At 35.8% G+C, this 18,732-nt stretch overlaps 1 protein-coding gene across 2 annotated transcripts; it reads left to right on the top strand.

Moving 5' to 3' along the window:
* The first annotated feature begins 1,307 nt into the window (after positions 1-1,307).
* On the top strand, positions 1,308-17,836 carry LOC306880213 (chloride intracellular channel protein 5-like). 2 transcript variants are annotated; one of them, XM_079433582.1, is made up of 6 exons: positions 1,308-1,908; positions 12,606-12,715; positions 13,045-13,170; positions 13,624-13,730; positions 14,664-14,845; positions 15,871-16,160. In XM_079433582.1, exons 1-6 carry the CDS (start codon positions 1,381-1,383, stop codon positions 16,033-16,035), a joined length of 1,218 nt encoding a protein of 405 aa, XP_079289708.1. In that variant the 5' UTR covers positions 1,308-1,380; the 3' UTR covers positions 16,036-16,160. The 2 variants fall into 2 exon arrangements, with proteins under 2 accessions (XP_079289708.1, XP_079289709.1); XM_079433583.1 differs by lacking the exon at positions 1,308-1,908 and adding an exon at positions 5,702-5,961 and having other exon boundaries at positions 15,871-17,836.
* Positions 17,837-18,732: the final 896 nt, after the last annotated feature.

Here is an 18,732-nt window from a genome sequence, read left to right on the forward strand (position 1 = left end):
ACTTCCTCACCGGCAGACCTCAAGTGGTGAAAGTTGGCCAGTTCACCTCAAACTCCATCACCCTGAACGTAGGAGCCCCACAGGGCTGTGTCCTGAGTCCCCTGCTCTACTCTCTCTACACGCATGACTGCGTGCCCTCTCACAGCTCCACATCTGTTGTCAAATTCGCTGATGATACTGTGGTTCTGGGCCTCATCTCCAACAATGATGAGACTGCATACTTGAATGAGGTAGAAAGACTCACATCATGGTGCCAGGACAACTGAACTGTCTCTCTCTGAATGTGAGCAAAACTAGCTGATCATGGACTTTAAGAAGAGACAGCAGCAGCCCTACACTCCTCTTATGATCAGTGGGACCCCTGTGGAGAGGGTGAGTAGCTTCAAGTACCTCGGTGTAAACATCTCTGAGAACCTGGACTACACACATCCAAACACAGGTTAAGAAAGCTAGGCAAAGACTGTACCATCTGCGACAGCTGAGGAAATTCAGGGTCTCACCAGCAATCCTGAAAACTTTCTATTCAGGGACCATAGAAAGTGTATTGACTCAGTGCATCTCAGTGAGGTATGGAAACAGCTCCAATCAGGACTGCAAAGCTCTACAGAGAGTTGTGCGCTTAGCTGAGCGCATCTCAGGATCTGCTCTCCCCTCTCTGCAGGACATCTACTGCAAAAATAGAGCTGTCAAAATCATCAAGGACTCAAATCACCCTGGTAACCATCTATTCACTTTGCTTCCATCTGGTAAGCGCTTCCGTAGCCTGATGGCAAACACTGGGAGACTTAGGAGGAGCTTCTTCCCCCAGGCCATCAGGCTCCTAAACTCTAACTCTGTGTCATAACATCACTTGACTCCATGCAAATATCACTATATCAATAAACTATTAAAATTGTTTCTACCTCATATTGCTGCTATTTAAATACCCTGTACAACTTTTTTGCACATTCCTCTTTATTACTATTTAAGTCAACAACATACTGACCTGCACATTTATATTTATATATATTTTATTTTATTTTTTTCTACTTTTCTTTTTCTTAATATTTGTATTCTAATTGCACTGTCCTTGGAGCGGACCTGACTTACATTTCACTGCTGGTTATACTCTGTATAATTGTGTATGTGACAAATAAAAATCTTGAATCTTGAATCTTGAATCTTGAATTAAGGTCCCTACAACGCCCTTGCAATAGGATATGAAGATCTACAGCGGGGAGTCACTTTTTTGCAGCTCAAATTTTATGACATAGTCATCGAGCAAAGTTCATTTATAAGTTACCTGTCATCTTCCGCTGCAGCAGGTGAGGGCTGAGGCTCGACTTTCCAACTTCTCCAGACGTCATCGCACTTCTCCACAGTCCTGGAAGAGCTTTAATCATGGCCACAAATCTCCAAGAAAACATATATGAACAAATAGAAGAGACTAACGAAAACATATATGAGAAGCCGTTTGAGAAGCCGTATGAGAACATAAACAACAACCCAGAGCCGAAATATGAGAATCAAGGCGCGAGTGAGGAAATTCCAGATGAACCGCTGTACAGCACGATCAATCAACTGTCTCCAAACTATATGGATACGAGAGGAACATCTCAAGAGGAAGTGGAACAGCCTTCACCCCCCAGTGAACCAGGCGAGCAGCTCGAAAGCAAGATCATGGTGGCCTCTCTGTCGAATGGAGATGTTTACGGATCTTCATCTTTTGAGGAAACTGGAGACCCATATGATGACCAGCCCTCATTGGTCAACGATGACCTGCTCATGGCTTACAGTCTCCCAGAAGACGGATCTCCAGAACCTGAGGAGGTAGTTGACTACAGCCTGAAGAACGTGGAGAACAGCACCGTGGAAGAGCCAGCTGCAGTTCCTGACCCGAATCAGCCTAATATTGCACTTTTTGTCAAGGTAAGGGCTGTAGGTTTATGCCGTCTGCATAAAATAACCTGAAATTTTTATTTTATTTAAATAAAGAAAGAAGGCTTTAAAGTTGGCATTCGTGAGTCTGAAGGTCAGTTGGGTGTGGTTTGTAACAGCATTTATATTTCTGTCCACCTTTGGCCCTTGAAGACAATTGTGAAGACAACCTGAAAATGAATTGTCAAACCTTTGTTCACACGCCCAGTTTCTTTTTAACACTGAACCCCTATTTTTCCTACATTATACTCAAATGTTATTTAATTGCAGCATGTAAAATCAGGTGTTAAAAACCAAACAATTTGTTTCTTTTTTATGCCAAATAAAATTGAATAAAATTTATATATTTTGTAAAAAAAATTTTTACCAAATTTAATTACATTTGATTTAATTTAACTTTATTAATCTGATATTAAAATATTAACAAGTGAGTATTTTTAAATAAAATTTTAAAACAATTGTATTTTTCATTATTTTTAAGACTATTAAAATTGACAAATTATACTAACAAATTATAATCCTCATAATTATTTTAAACAATAACAACAAATGTTGTTAAAATCTAATTTAATTTATTATTATTATTATTTATTTATTTATATTTTACTTTATTTACTTCAAAACCTTATTTGGGAAACCCTGCACAATCTCAGTCCATAGCAGTGGCTAGTTACTTTTGGCATTATGAATGCATTCTATTTTATGTAAATGAAAGATTGTTTTGACATTCAAGAATACAAAAAAAAAAGAAAAAATAAAGTTTGAATGAAGAGAATATATGTACATTTCACAGACAGGTTACTGTAGCAGGTAGTTAATGATTCAACAGAAAAATCAATGGCCTAAAATGGACAAAAAGATTGGTATGGTTCATTCAGGCAACATTTTCCTCTTGATCATTAACTTCAATATGGTTTTCAAAAGTTTGTGTGCTTGCTCACAGTCTGTGTCAGAATTAGACATCCTGAACTGATTGCATTTCCTTTGGAAGGTTCACTGTGACAGGCAAAGTGAATAATCATTAACTTGGGCATCCGTACAGTCATGGAACCCAGGGTGAAGTCCTGACCTGAGTAAATCAACTCATGGCTAGTCTTTGCTTTTGATAGTGAAACACTTTAGTCTGTGTACATGATCACAGACTGAGCAACTGTGATTGTGGAATTGAGACTTTTTCAGACTAACAATGGCATTTTACTGATTCGTAATTCAAAAATGGGATGCACTGACATAGAGATAAACAGTTTGCTCTTAATAAATCTTCAGAACAATTCAAACTTTATGGCCACATATAGTCATAAAAAAGCAGGAATAAAGTCATGTAAGTTGTTGTTGAGCAGCACAACGCAAGGCTGCTTTTATTACCAAACCTACAAGAGAACTCACAAATATTGCAAACAAAAATCCATAACAGCATTTGTCAAGTAAATGTTGGCCTTGGTTAAGAATGTAATATTATTGGCTATACGCATAAAGGCAGACGATTATGATCAAAGTTTACACAGCCACCTTTACTAAATGTTACAGATGTTGGTGGTTACTGATTAGATTCAATATTGACATTTACTTACATTTACATTTTGCAACAGTTTTAATTCTTGTTATTAAAAAATACAAAAAATAGTATTCAAAAATATATATTTAAAATTAAAATCTATTTATTCAGTGGCAAACGATTCTGATTTGACATTAGTGGCCATTTCTGTCTCTTAGATGTCAAGCAGCATCGGCAATGTGGTAATCAGATCCTCCCACACAATTACTACACTATCAGGCTGTAAAATATTCCTCAAGTGTGACCTTGAACATTTAAAATACATATTTTAAACAGTTTAAGCACTTTAGCTCAGCCAAAACACCCGGTCAAATGTGCACGATGCAGAAGTTAATTATTCACGGCAGAGATTACATTTAACCTGTTTGGAACTGAGCCATGAAAACATCTGTTACTGAGAATGTTTAGTTGGAGTACAATCCAGTGGCATTTTTTTAACTCATATTCCAACTCCTCTGGTTGCACTCGGACACATCGTCAGTGATGCCAGGCTGTTTGAATCACTGAGGAAATCTCCTTTCCTACTTGTAAATGAATATGCTTTTACGTCAAAAATTAAGATATTTTACTTGAGATTTATTGTATGGAAAGCTTGTGTATTCTTGTCTGCATCAGGTTAAATTCACAACAGTTTATTCATTATTTATTATATTTTAGCAATTTATTAATTTATTAGTTATTCAAGTTGAAACAATTTTAGACAGATTAAAATAAAATAATATGCCACTTGCCAACTGATTCTTGTAGTGTTAATATTGTTATTTTACCAGTAGAGGAGGCTGTTCAGCTTGCTATGATAAATGCTAATGCATCCACTTGTAGCACATGAATACATTTCCTGGAGTATGTTGATGTTAATTAAGTTACAAATTCAATTCATGTTCAACGTCTTAAATACTACGGTCCTTAATAAGATGTAAAAGCATAATATGAGATTTAGGACAGACCCATTTTGATAAATGGCACCGTGTAATGTGGTCATTATATTTATAGATACAGCTGTAGCATGTTGTTTCCAGTGTTATTTTAATATAATTTTAGATCAGGGATCCTCAAATCTGGCTTGTGAGTGCACTTTCCTGCAGAGTCCAACAATGTCAATGTCTTCAGGATCACTAGAGAATCACAGGTTTGGAGCTAAACTGTGCAGGAAAGTGGATCTGGCGAGCCAGATTTGAAGATCCCTAATTTAGATAATATCATAGTTTTTATTTATATTTTGAATACGTTTTTTGATTTTTGTATTTTCCTTTTTTATTTGTAATTATAGTTCAAATAAATAGTGTTTTTGTCGTTTTGAAGAGCTTTTGACAGTGTATATTTTATTCATTTTGTTAGTTTTATTACAAAAGTTTGATTATATATCACCAATATTTGATTACAAGATGCAGTTATTAAATGTGCATTCAATGTTTTTCCCACATTAAGTATATACTGCATATGCAAAGCAGCACTACAATTTTATTTTAAAATTTGGCAATATACAGTATGTATCCCAATAGGTGCTTACAATATCGGAGACAAGCTGCATTGTAACGCACTGCAAATGTAAAAGTACAACCGCAGTCTGGAGCTACAGAAATGGACCACACACAGTAATAGTGGTTTACTTGTTGAGTATTGACATATCATTTTCACTCATATCTAGGATAGTTAGCTCTATTTTAGGAAGCCAAATGAGTAATCTTCATTTCACAGGTTCATATCAGTCACGTCCGAAAACTTTGAACGCAATTTCACGCTATAAACCAAAGCCAGGTCATAAAATATTTAACAGGGAATCTTATTCTCCTGGGCTCCACAAGATGATCAAATATAACCTGCCGTTGCCTTGTGACTTGGACTGCATTAAAATTGCATGCGGCTCATTCCTCTACTCAGAGTTTCTGGGCCATGAACATGTCACATATTTATACATGGACAATATGGTGCAAGAGTTTAGTGGCAGAGACTCTAAACAATCTTTTCGATATGAAATTTTACGTGCAGTATATATATATATATATATATATATATATATATGGTAAATGCAGTAAATATAATCAAGTGCCTATTTTAAAGCATGAACCTTCATAGATGGTTTCAATGTCATCTCTCAACATCACAGTTACAATTTTAGTTTACTCTCATCTGTCACTCAAGCTCATCAGAGCTATTTGTGGCAGGGGCGGGGCAAAGTAAGCTCCGCCCCCAACTAAAGCCTCTCACCTATTCCCTCTCTTTCACATCACCCGTGTTTGGGAGAGAGCTAGATTCACCTTTCATCTGGGCTCGAGCTGACATCATAACACCTGGTGCCATTGGCTGCCTGTCAAGAGCAGAACAAACTGAATCTAAGAGAGCGTGTGGCTAAACGCTGACATTTAACCCAAAATATCTGCAAAATACTGCTGCGAGGATGTAGGTGACAGATCAGGAGAGATACTTAATCAAAGAAAGTGTCTACAATGGGAGACGGTCAAGAACCTGATATTGAGTTGTTTGTCAAGGTAAGGAGAGAAACATTAGAGTAAGCTTTATGGAGTTATGAGGCTCTTATAAAATCAGTGTAACTCAATAATTGTTCTAGAGTAACGTTTGCATATTTGACTAAGGTCATGACCAGGTTGTAAGTAGAGTAATGTATGATTACCAGTAGTTCTTGCACATTGGTTTATAGATTGTATGGTGTTAAAATAATATTCCCTCAGTAATTATCATTATGATGTTTTTGTTACTAAACTACAACTTTTTTTAATCACACACACAAATGCAAAATAAATAAAAAAAATTAAAAGTTTTATCTATCAATACAAACAATGCAACAAACTTATTGGATCTGAATAATATGGTAAAATGGCAGCAATATATGAAAAGTCTTACCTATGAGAAAGCAAAGTTACACATACACTGACAATGCAATACTGCATGCTTCAGTTATGATTATATGATTAAAGTGGATGCATTTCATCTTCCAAAGGCAGCCATGCTGAAGCAACCAAATTAAAAAATAAATGTTAGGAACCAACAAATCCTCTTCCAGGCATTAATCTTTCTATTTAAAAATATAAATCCTGTACACAAGGCATTGTCATTCAGTCACACTCATAGGTGGAAATCCCGGGGGGGAGACAAGACCCCCCCCCCCCCCATTTGAGGGTTGCCCCCCCTAAAAATATGATTTAAAAAACCACGCTGTGTATTGTAAATAATGTTTTATACTTAAAATAATTAGTAAAACAACACAAACGCAAATGGGGAAAAATGTTTCTTTTAAGTTTAGAAACATTTTGAGTCTCCCCCTCCCTTGCCTCACAGTGCTTTGGTCCAAATGCTTTCCTCTTTTATATCACACACACAAGTCAAGAGATAATACGTCTCAATAGTTGTGGAACTCCAGTAAGTAAGGCTGTCAATTGGCTATTTTATTCACTTAAACATGGGATGAAGTGATTATTTTCTCTATGCGAGAGCAGAGAGAGTTTCTGAGAGTGTGCATCCGCGTGCTAGTTCTCGACATTTGTCATTAAAATAACGCCTAGTCTCCCTGCTACACTAGTAGTAGCTTTCCTCTGTGTATACATCCTTACAAGAACAATTTTAGCTCTATTATTTGTGTCCCCTTCAAAAACTGCTCTTGAGAAATTTTATGTATATTGTCCCCCCCTACTGTTAGACGAAATTTACGCCCCTGGTCACACCCCGGGCTGTTTACAGCCCTGAACTGCCATCCAACAGAGCAACCGGTCCTATAGCAAACGGCCTATTGTCCTGCGCTTTCTAGTTCATAGCAGCTCATTGTTCAGCATCCAGTTCTGTCTCTGTTCTGAATTTGCCAGAACGGACAGATGAGTGGAAATGAAAGTGCCCTGACCTTTCACATACCATCTGCCTCATTTATCTGACTGTTATACAATGCATTTTCTCCCATGATTCCTTCTGAACCGTGTAATGAAAACAAATTGTGTTAAAGTAGAACAAATTCAAAATAGAAGTATTTTCACTATTGGACACCGTATACGTATAGTATATAGTTGACAGCACGCTCCTTGTATTCTTCTTACAACCAGGCCTGCAGTTAATGAATGCAGTGTGCATAATTCATATTGTGCGTGGTATTATGTCACAGTGTAAGCTATATGGTCTCGTGATAGTGGTGCCGCTGTTTTGGGACACCTGATCTCCTCCACTGCTGAAACGTACAGTAGCAGTGTGATTGTGATTAGCACTGTCACTCACTGTTAGCCCGGGGTCATTTGTACTCTCCATAATGAGAAAAATTAGTGTTTATCACTAAATGAGTTAAATTAGTGCAGCTGTGTAATCTATAATACAAATTAAGATTTCAAAATGAGCATAGGCACATTTGTTCTTGCTGCTTGTCCCAGTTTAGTGATGTCCAGTCTAAAACAGGGTATATCAGCCCTCTAGGTGGTCAACAGCGGTACTGCAGTGGTCTGATAATTATTGATCAGAATATGATAATGAGCTAGTGCTGTCAAACGAAAAATTGCGATTAATCGCATCCAAAATAAAGGTTTTTGTTTACATAATATATGTGTGCACTTTGTATATTTATTATGTTTATATAAATACACACATATACAGTATATATTTTGAAAATATTTACGTTTTACATGTATATATTTTATATTCATGTAATTTATATTTAATATTTTATATATAAATATTTAATATATACACATAACATATTTCTCTTAAATATATACATGCATCTGAGTGTATTTATATATACATAATAAATATACACAGTGCACACATACATTACGTAAACAAAAACTTTTATTTTGGATGCGATTAATCGTTTGACAGCACTATTATGAACTAAAAATTTATTACTTTTATTTATTTATTATTTTTTCACATTTATTGTGAAAAATAAAAGTGTGTTAAACAAAAAAATAATACATTAAGAATTGTTTTGAAGGTAAAGTTTTGCCTACTGTAAATTAAGTTTTATGTTCAGATAGTTCAGAAATTAAAATGAAAATTCGGTCATTATTTTAATCACCCTGATGTAGTTCCAAACCTGTATGAATTTCTTCCATACAGTTGACAGTAGCCATTTACCTCCATTGTATTTTTTTTCCCTACTGTGGAAGTCAATGACTACCATCAATTGTTTGGTTACGCTCATTCTTCAAAATATCTTTTGTGCTCAACAGAAGAAAGAAACTCATACAAGTTTGTAACAATTTGAGAGTGAGTAATGATGACAGAATTTACATTTTTGGGTGAACTATCCTTTTAGCATTGACTTCATGAAATTATGGACTCAATAGGGATTAATAATTAGGCCGTAATAATTTTAGGGTTAAAACTGTTTTATAGGTTTTAGCAAAATTCCACCTGCCCACGTGTGATTTGTACCATTTTATTTTTTTGTTAACAACTGTTTATTGAACTTCACTCTGTGGACCAGCAGTACAAAACCAAAAAGCAGCCGTACAAATCCAGAACCCACCCCAACCCATCCCACCCCCCGGTAGACCCCCCAAAGAATAAATAAAATAAATAATAGTCCCAAAATCCATTCATGAAAAAATGGCACAGAGTGAAACATATCTCAGTACCCAACAAATATGATAGGTGAGAGCTGAGTCCAAAAAGGTGAAAAACGTGCCTAAAACTCCTTGGGAACAGAGATTACACTTAGGAGAAGATGACAGATTCATATAAAAACGTTTAATTGGAGTCAAGTAAACCCTATGCAGAAATTTCCAATGAATCATTTGGTGATTAGGGTTTTTAGAAGACAATTTAAACATATCCCATTCCTGATCGGAAAATAAAACATGCACATCCTCATTAAGATCCTTAGCCCAAACAGTAGTAATAGATACAGGTTTGTATGAATGCTCAAGAAGAAAGAGATAGATGACTGAAGCAGAGGAGGGAGATTCCTCAGAAGGAAGGATTAGTTTGAGCAAAGGGTGAACCGGCAGTGAAGAGTTCCAAGGCACCCCATACACCCGTAGGGCCGATCTAATGAGCAAATACATAAAAATGGAGGTGCCTGGCAGATTATATTGAGTTTTAAGATTCTGGAAGGATTTTAAACCACGATCATCATAGATATCTCCCAGAGTGTTTACTTTACTATGAGTCCATTGCGGACAATGAAATGGAGTACTGCCTGACAAAAGGTTATTATTGTGGAAAACAGGCGAATGCCTATGCCATTTTGTAGCTAGTTGTGAACGTCTTTCAACATCCCTCCATGTGGAGAGAAGATGGGTTACAATGGGACCAAACCGAGATTTACACTGCCTAAGTGGAACTCCTGAAAAAACAAGATGCATAAATTTATACGGATGAACAATAGATTCCTCAATTGCTCTCCAAGACACAGAAGCATCAGGATCAAACCAAACTGCTAAAGGGCAGAGGGAAAAGACTTGCGCATACAGTCTAAAATTAGGGAAAGAAAGACCTCTATGTAATCTACATCGTTGTAAGGTAGTCAGTTTAATACGAGGACGTTTCCCATCCCATATATACCGTGAAACACATGCATCTAGTTTGTTCCAATAGCCAACCGGTGGAGCGAGAGGAATCATGGAAGAAAAGAAATTGATACTTGGGAGAACATTCATTTTAATCACCGATATACGGGCCTGAAAAGAAGTTGGAAGAAGAGACCAATTTTCCAAATCTGAGGATACTTTGGCTAGAATACCATTATAGTTTTTTGAGACGATTTTCTGCAGGGAAGGAAAAACATCTATCCCCAAGTACTTAAAGTTTTGAACCAATGGAATAGATATAGGGACATGGAATCGATTTTAGAATTGAGGGGAAGTAAACATGACTTACTCCAATTAATTTAAACCCTGAGAGAGATCCAAAATGGTCAAATAAATTCAACACATGAGGAATAGAATGTGACAGCTTCTCCAAAAACAATAAGATATCATCAGCAAACATTGTCGGACCTCTTGAGCTAAGGGATCCAAGGATAGGGCAAATAACAGAGGAGACAGCGGGCAACCCTGACGAGTACCTCGATGTATAAAGAATGGGTTAGAGTGAACAGCACCTGTGAGAACTGTAGCTGCTGGATTGGCATACAGAACTTTTATCATATTTATGAAACTCGATCCTAGACCCAGATGCTGTAGAACCGCCCATAAATAGTTCCATTCTAGCTGATCAAAAGCTTTCATCGCATCTAGAGATAATACTGCGCAAGGAGAGGACAAACTATTCTTTGAATTAATAATATGATATAACCTGCGTAAGTTATCCGGAGCTGAGCGAGATTTAATGAATCCTGTTTGGTCATGATGAGCTAGCCTATTCATAAATTTCTCTAGACGACGAGATAGTACTTTAGCATATAATTTAACATCAGTCCCTATCAAAGAAAGTGGCCGGTAACTAGAACAGGAAGTCGGATATTTATCTTTTTTTAACAAGAGAGAAATAACAGCTATATTAATGGATGGGTGAAATGAGCCTTGAGTAAATGAAAAATGTATCATATCTAACATGAGGGGGCCTAAATCCGACCAAAAAGTAGCATACAATTCGATTGGAATGCCATCTATGCCTGAGGATTTCCCCTTGTTCAGAGATCGGATTGCCGACTCCAGCTCCTGAAGAGAGATCGGTTCAGCCAGGTATTCTGAATCTGAATCTGACAGCCTAGGTAAATCAAGGTTGGAAAGAAAAGATGCAAAAGAGTCAGGGTCAGCATCAGCAGAAGTAGTATAGAGGTTAGAGTAAAAAGAGTGAAAGGCGATATTAATGTCTTTTGGGTCTGTCATAATGAGCCCAGATTGGGATTTCACCTTTGAAATATTAGCAAACTTTTCATTGCTGCGTAATCTTAGGGCTAAAAGATGGCTTGGTCTACTCCCTTGAAAATAGTAATTCTGCCTGGATCTTTGAATCAGGAATTCTGCCCTGGATCTCAGTAATGAATTGAGTTCGGACCTAACCGCCATGATTTGACTGAGTGTATTGTCTGAGAAACAACGCTGATTATCTCTAGTCAGATTCTGGAGCTGTGATTCCAGATCAAGTATCTTTTTGTGTCGGTTTTTCTGAAGGAAAGAGACATATGAAATTGAGTGATTCCTTATAAATCCTTTAACTGCATTCCAAAGTGTTCGAGGATCATCCACTGAACCTTGTTTAATTTCAATAAACTCAGCAAATATATTTCTGATTTGACTGCAGAAGTTTTCATCCTGTAACAATTTAGGGTTAAATCGCCATCTAGTGGCACGAGATGGCCGAGGGATCAAAGATAATCTGCACAAATTTCCATCATGATCCGACAGAGATAAGGAACAGATATCGGCATCACGAACAGATGAAGATAAAGAAGTAGAAATGAAAATAGTCAATTCGCGAATAGGATTTATGAGTAGCAGAAAAGAAAGTGAAAGATTTAGCAGAAGGGTTTAATAAACGCCAACTATTGTTTTTATATGTGTTATTCTACCATTTGTATCACAACCTATAATAGTAATATTTAAAGTCTTCCGCACCAATATTAGGACACCCTTGGTTTTAGTATCCGAAGATGAGTGAGATACCACTTCATAAAACTTATACATAAAACGACACTGACTAACATGGAGTTCTTGAGTGAAATTTCATATATCAGGAGTAGAGCATGGCACTAGCAACGCTAAGGTTATGGGTTCGATTCCCAGGGAAAGCAAGAACTGATAAAACATAAATGTATACCTTAAATGCAAAGTAAGTCACTTTTGATTAAAGTGTCTGCCAAATGCTTGAATGTAAGTGTAACCATGTGTGTCTATGTGAAACACTAATAATAATAATAATAATGTTTACTATTTCAATGAACACAGCTCACCTGCAATATATACAGCCTGTTTTTGGAAAACCTCTGGTCTATCCTATGAGATTTAGGGATTCGGATATTCATGTGAGATAAAACACCTGCAGCTAAAGGAGATTTTATGAATACAGAAAATAGATTTTATTTAACACAATCCTTCAGAGAGTCCACTAAAACATTGAAGCAGCAGCAGGGGGCGCTATGACACTTTATCATTCTCAATGCAGTCTTTGGCTCATCTTATTGGCAATAATATAAATTAAGACTTACTGATCCCTGGAGGTGATGTATAAAGATGTGTCGTTGTGTTTGTAGGCTGGTTGTGATGGCGAGAGCATCGGAAACTGTCCATTCTCCCAACGCCTCTTCATGATCCTCTGGCTCAAAGGTGTGGTCTTCAACGTCACCACGGTTGACCTGAAGAGGTGAGAAGTTCACTAATCTAAGATCAAATGAATAATCATATTATATGAATGTCAGTCACACATTACACATCTTCACCTTATTAAATGGCATTTTTATTGGATATTAAGATGGAAAAACCTCAAAAAATGTCATATATAGCAAGTTCTAAGTTATTAAACATTAATATTGATGGAATATAATCCATTTTCCCTGTCAAAGGTCAAAGCAGGAAAATAGAAAAATGAAAAATAATCTATTTTAAAATTATTCTAATGTCTAAATTTGTTATGCAATGCTGGGATGGTTGAGTAATAACATGTTATTATTATTATTATTATTATTTATTCAGGAAACCAGCTGATTTGCACAATTTGGCTCCAGGCACTCATCCTCCTTTCCTGACCTTCAACGGTGAGGTGAAGACGGACATTAACAAGATCGAGGAGTTTCTGGAGGAGGTTTTGGCACCACCAAAGTAAGCTCATTTTTACAAATACACTTGAGACGAATCGTGACTGTATAGAAACTCTAAACCTGTGGTTCTCAACTGGTTTTGCTTCAGAAACCAGATTTCATCAATCATGGTCAAATGCAGCACCAAAATTGTTTAGCATAAAAAAGTAAACAACATTTAAATCTATTACAGTACTATTACCAAGAACGACATATCTAGCATCACAGAGCAAATTAACTGAAGAGGTTATCAAAATTATTTTATTAGTATTTATTTTAAATTAGCAGCATCATTTTTGCTTTTGTCTATGGCCTATGAGAATCATTTTTGGATCAAAACCCACCCGTTACGAACCGCAGCTCTAGACTTGTTTTGAAATGTATATTGTATTAAACATCACATTAAACCACTGTGAACTAGAACTGTACAGAATACTGATACATGTTTTTCTATGTACCTTTCCTTGTGTCCAAGGTACCCCAAACTTGCAGCCAGGCACAGGGAGTCAAACACAGCTGGGAATGACATATTTGCAAAGTTCTCAGCTTTCATAAAAAACACTAAGCCAGATGTGAATGAAGGTATGCATGTCAAACTGGATCAAACTGATTGAATGAATGAATGAATGGATATATTGTTTTTTGGTCAGTACATTGAAACTGAGCAAAGTTAAATTCAGTTAACTCTATGGAGTCTATTGTACTGTATTTGTACATATTTAAGCATTGAATGTATTAGAACTGTTCTGAACTTGTGCTCACTTTTTTTTTTAAGAGTGGTTGTGTTTTCAGTAGGGATGTGTGTCGATTTAGATATTTGGATGAGTATGTCAAATATTTATTATAATTTGTTGTGGTCGATAACCTATGATGACTGATATTTTAAATATTTGCAGTTTTGCCAGAATTTAAGCAACTTACATATGGAACTTGGTACAGGAAAATAATATGTTTTTTAAATAATAATGATAATAATAATAATAATAAATACATAAGAATATTTAATATTTACTCTACCTATCAAAAGTTTGGGGTCAGTATGTTTTATTTTTTGGATAGTTATTTTATTCAGATTCAAGATTGATTAAATTGATCTAAAGCACAGTAAAGACATTTATAATGTAATAAAACAAGAAATTTCAAGTAAAAGTAAAACATTTATATTCATCAAAGATTCCTGAAAAATACAGTTGTGCTGCTTAATACTTTTGGGGAAATAAAAAAAGAAAATATTTTAAAAAATATGAAAGAATTAATATATTTTTCCACAAAAAAAAACTGTTTTCAACACTGATAATAAGAGATCAATAAAGTACATTTGAAAATATATTAAAATAGAAAAGTTATTTTAAATTGTAACAATAGCAATAACAAAAAACGTTAATATAGACCAAAGCTCATATGGTCATCAACATAAATGTATTCAGAATTTTCAGCAACACTAATGTTACCATTCACCATCAAATACTGTGCAATAACACACTGGTTATTAAGAAATGTGTGATGTTTTGTTAGCTCTGCAGAAGGGTTTGACAAAGGCACTCACGAAGCTGGATGAGTACCTGAACAGTCCTTTGCCTGATGAGGTAGATGCAGACAGCATGGAGGAGGAGAAGGCCTCCAACCGCAAGTTCCTGGACGGGAATGATCTGTCTCTGGCCGACTGCAACCTGCTGCCAAAGCTCCACATAGTGAAGGTGAGCTGAAGCGCTGAGGGGGGACTTGTCACTATAGCTGGCCTGCAGTGTTTGGGGGTAAGAGAGGAGGCCTGTATTACCTGGACAGAGCTATCCGTTAGCATTCCCATTCATCTCAATGATAGTTTTGGCGGAAATTTGCACTCATGGAGGACAGTCAATGGAGAAGATACAGTTTGCTACCAGATGGTGTAGTTAGGATGAAATTGCTAACCAGCAAAACCTCAAACCATAATAATCCATGTGATCTTTTAAGAAAAACAATTCTTTGTAGTTGTGTATTTTTGTGACTTTGGAGTCCCCTAGAGTTGAGTGAATGGAATTCCCAGTAGTGATTACCGTGATTTCTGTACACTTGTTTTTGTTGCAGCCATAAATGTTTTCGAAGTCTCTTGTTCTCACCAAAGCTGCATTTATTTAAAACAGTAAAAACAGTAATATTTGTGAAATATCATTACAATTTAAAATAACTGTTTTGAATATATTTTAAAAATTGTATTTATTCCTGTGATGCAAAGCTGAATTTTGATCGCATGAATTTGTCACATGATCCTTCAGAAATCATTCTAATATGCTGATTTGATGCTCAATAATAATTTTTGTTATTTTAAAAGAAAACATTTTTTTTTTTTTTTTTTGGAAAATGGATGGAAATGAATGGATGAATGGAAAGTCCAAAAAACAGCATTTATCTGAAATAGAAATTGTTTTGTAATATGAATGTCTTTACTGTCACTTTTGATTATTTATTGCATCCTTGCTAAATAAAAGCAATCATTTCTTTAAAAAAGATGTCTTATCGACACTAAACATTTTAACAGTAGTATATGTTTTAAAAGTATGAAGAGCTGTGGTCTAGTAGTATAAGCAAACATGAGCCGACATGTTGAGTAATGCAATGCATATTTGAGTCCCCTCCACTTACAGCAGTGCAGGTCAAACTAAAGGCATCTTTAAATGTAAATTACATTTGTTTTTAATTGTAATTATTCTCAATAATCTATTTTCCATCCACTTTTTTGCAGGTCATTGCCAAGAAATATCGGAACTACGACATTCCAAACGATTTGACAGGCGTGTGGCGTTACCTGAACAATGCGTATGCACAAGAAGAGTTCACCAACACCTGTGCCGCCGACAGTGAGATCGAATTAGCATATAAAGATGTGGCTAAAAGGCTAACTAAGTAAACAGATGAACAAATTTGACACAGATAGACTTGGGGTAGCTCATTTCTTGGGGAAGAGATGATGTTTTCCATGTAATTCAAAGCTGTTGATCCCGAACTACAAGTTAGTAGTTCCATTCATCCAGGGTCCTGATAATCAATAAGGACTGGTGCTCTGATATAATTATTATGAAATATGAATCGAAAATATCAGCTCATATTCACCAGCTCTCACTCATCTCATATAAACATTGTCCCAAGTGACTTTCTATTGTATCTCTATTTAAAGAGATTTCACATTACTGTTTTCTGTTGTTCTTCCTGTTTTATTCTGTTTATCATATCATGCATTGATCCTTGAGGCATTAGAATGAATAGTCACTAAAATATTTACTAGAACACATCATCACCTTCTGTCAGCCCAAAACTTAATTCTTCACAAAGATTAAAATATATATTAAACTTGTGAAACATCTGAAAAATTAATATACAAATAATATTTTGACGCATACATTACCGTTGAAAATTTGAGGTTGGTAAAATTTGCAATGTCTCTTATGCTCACCAAAGTTTTTAATCAAAAATACAGTAAAAACAGTAATATTGTGAAAAATTATACATTTGAATATATTTTAAAGTGAAATTTCCAGACCCTTCAGAAATCTTATAATATGCCAAATATTACTTATTATTATCAGTGTTAAAACAGTAGTGCTGATTAATATTATTTATAATATTAGTCAAATATTTATTTGAAATAGAAAACTTTTGTAAGTCTTTACTGACACTTTTGATCCTTTCTGAATAAAAGTATCAATTTAATTACAAAAAAACTTCACAAACCACATTTTTAAATGGTAGTATAAACTTTGTACTTTTTTTGTTTAACCTATTTTGTCCCAGTACTCAAGAATTGGTGCATTACATAACCTCTCTTATTGTTTTCTATCAGTCACACGACTTTTCAAATCTGTCTGTAAGAAATATTCACTTTCATCTCCAATCATTTTACAATATCATATTGCTTTCTGTTATGTTTTTATTATTATTTGTGTATAATGGATAAAAAGATCTCATGTGAGCAGCAGGACAAACAAAGCAAAAAGGTTGGTCTGCCCTGGGCAGCTTTATAACCAATCATATATTAGATATAATTTCTGGATTGGTTTTCAGTCCAGAAGACCCCCCCCCCCCCCCCCCAAAGGAGCACTCATTTTTTAAATACATAATGATTTAATGAGGTGATTAAATGCTAATTTAATGTGCCTTCATTAGAAGAAATGCAGTGTGGCAAATGCAGCATATTATTGCTGTTAATGATCATTTCAACATGAATATCCTGCTCTTTTAAAGCCACTAGCAGAGTTTCTGCAAACGGTTTATAGAAAATTCTAATTTCTTCATTGCCTCAATTTTCTTGTAAAGTACAAGTTGTTCAGATTTTCCTCTGTTATTTCTCATAACTCATATCATTTTGTCTTCTCATTTCGTTTTGGCTTATCTCAAAGTGTTTAACATCAATCAGTGTGGGATATATCATACTTAAATATTTATTCACAACCCTGTTTAAGCTAAGATGGAAAGGAGATTCACGACACACGGCGGTCCACCGAAATGGAGAATAAGGAAATCTGATCGGGCGTCCATCCAGGTCTCCTCCTCTCCACTTAGCACTGCTGGAATATCATAGGGCCCATGATAGGTCCTTGTGGAGCTCCTGCTCTTGTGTGGTTTGGAAAAGCGTTTGATATTAAATGAGAGTGTGGCGCCAGAGAGGCCTATTCTGAGTGAAGCTCTATGAATAAAATAATATTTTCACAGTTTGACTTGCATTATTTATTTTTCCCTGTGCACACTTTTTTGCTAATTGATACCGTTTTATGGAACCGTTTCTAAGGAAATGGATATTTATTGTAATTGAATGATGAGTACTAATTGTGCGGTTACGTTTCTGGATAATTGTGAGTGTATTTGGACACTTAAGACACTCAGAAAATGTATGAATGTCATTGCACTGTCATTGTCTGTCTGTCTAGATACATTTTTGAAGATAAACATGCATGTATATATATTTAAAAAAGGTATATATATTTTCCTAATGTGGTGAAAGGGCTATTATATTAGCTGATGGTATGTCACAGACATCTAAACTGGGTTTCACTGTCCATTAAACGCAAAGAAACAGACTTTGATCTGGTCGTTTCATCCACGGGCAAAGATGTCTGCTAACAGATTTAAACATGAGCTTTCAGGCCATGGATCAAAGCTCTCCCTTTGCTTCCACTCTCTCATTATGGCCAAAAGCCATCCAAGCCTGTCTCTATTTTTCCTTAAAAGAGCCTCAAAAGTCTCCAAAGACCTGTGCCCGTCAGATTTACAATAGGGAATGGGACTATTTACCCGAAGTAGGAGCCATCCAGAAATAACAGTGCAGAAAAATAAATGGAGCCTGCTATATTTTTCCACACAAGTAAGAAAATATGCTATAGGTCTTGTGCCTCGCTGGTTCGTAATTAGTTCTTAAACATTCTCTGCCTTGGATCTCTGCGTCCACATTCAGCATTTCTGATAATATACAATGCGGCAGCATTAATGTCAAACATGTCTCACTCTGGTCCAGGGCTGTAACTCTAATCTGTTTGCACAGACTCAAGTGATTCACAAGTCCTCAAGAAAGAGACCCTACAGAGACAGTGGCGCACAGTCCATGCTCAAATTT

Source organism: Barbus barbus (genome assembly GCF_936440315.1).
Source record: "Barbus barbus genome assembly, chromosome: 14".
NCBI classification, from domain to species: Eukaryota; Metazoa; Chordata; class Actinopteri; order Cypriniformes; family Cyprinidae; genus Barbus; species Barbus barbus.

What these genes read in the sequence shown, in the direction of transcription:
- LOC306880213 (XM_079433582.1), top strand. Translation starts at nt 1,381, where the DNA reads ATGGCCACAAATCTCCAAGAAAACATATATGAACAAATAGAAGAGACT. An exon ending in ACCACGGTTGACCTGAAGAG is followed by an intron (nt 12,716 to 13,044) that starts GTGAGAAGTTCA and finishes TTATTTATTCAG; the next exon opens with GAAACCAGCTGATTTGCACA. An exon ending in TAAGCCAGATGTGAATGAAG is followed by an intron (nt 13,731 to 14,663) that starts GTATGCATGTCA and finishes ATGTTTTGTTAG; the next exon opens with CTCTGCAGAAGGGTTTGACA.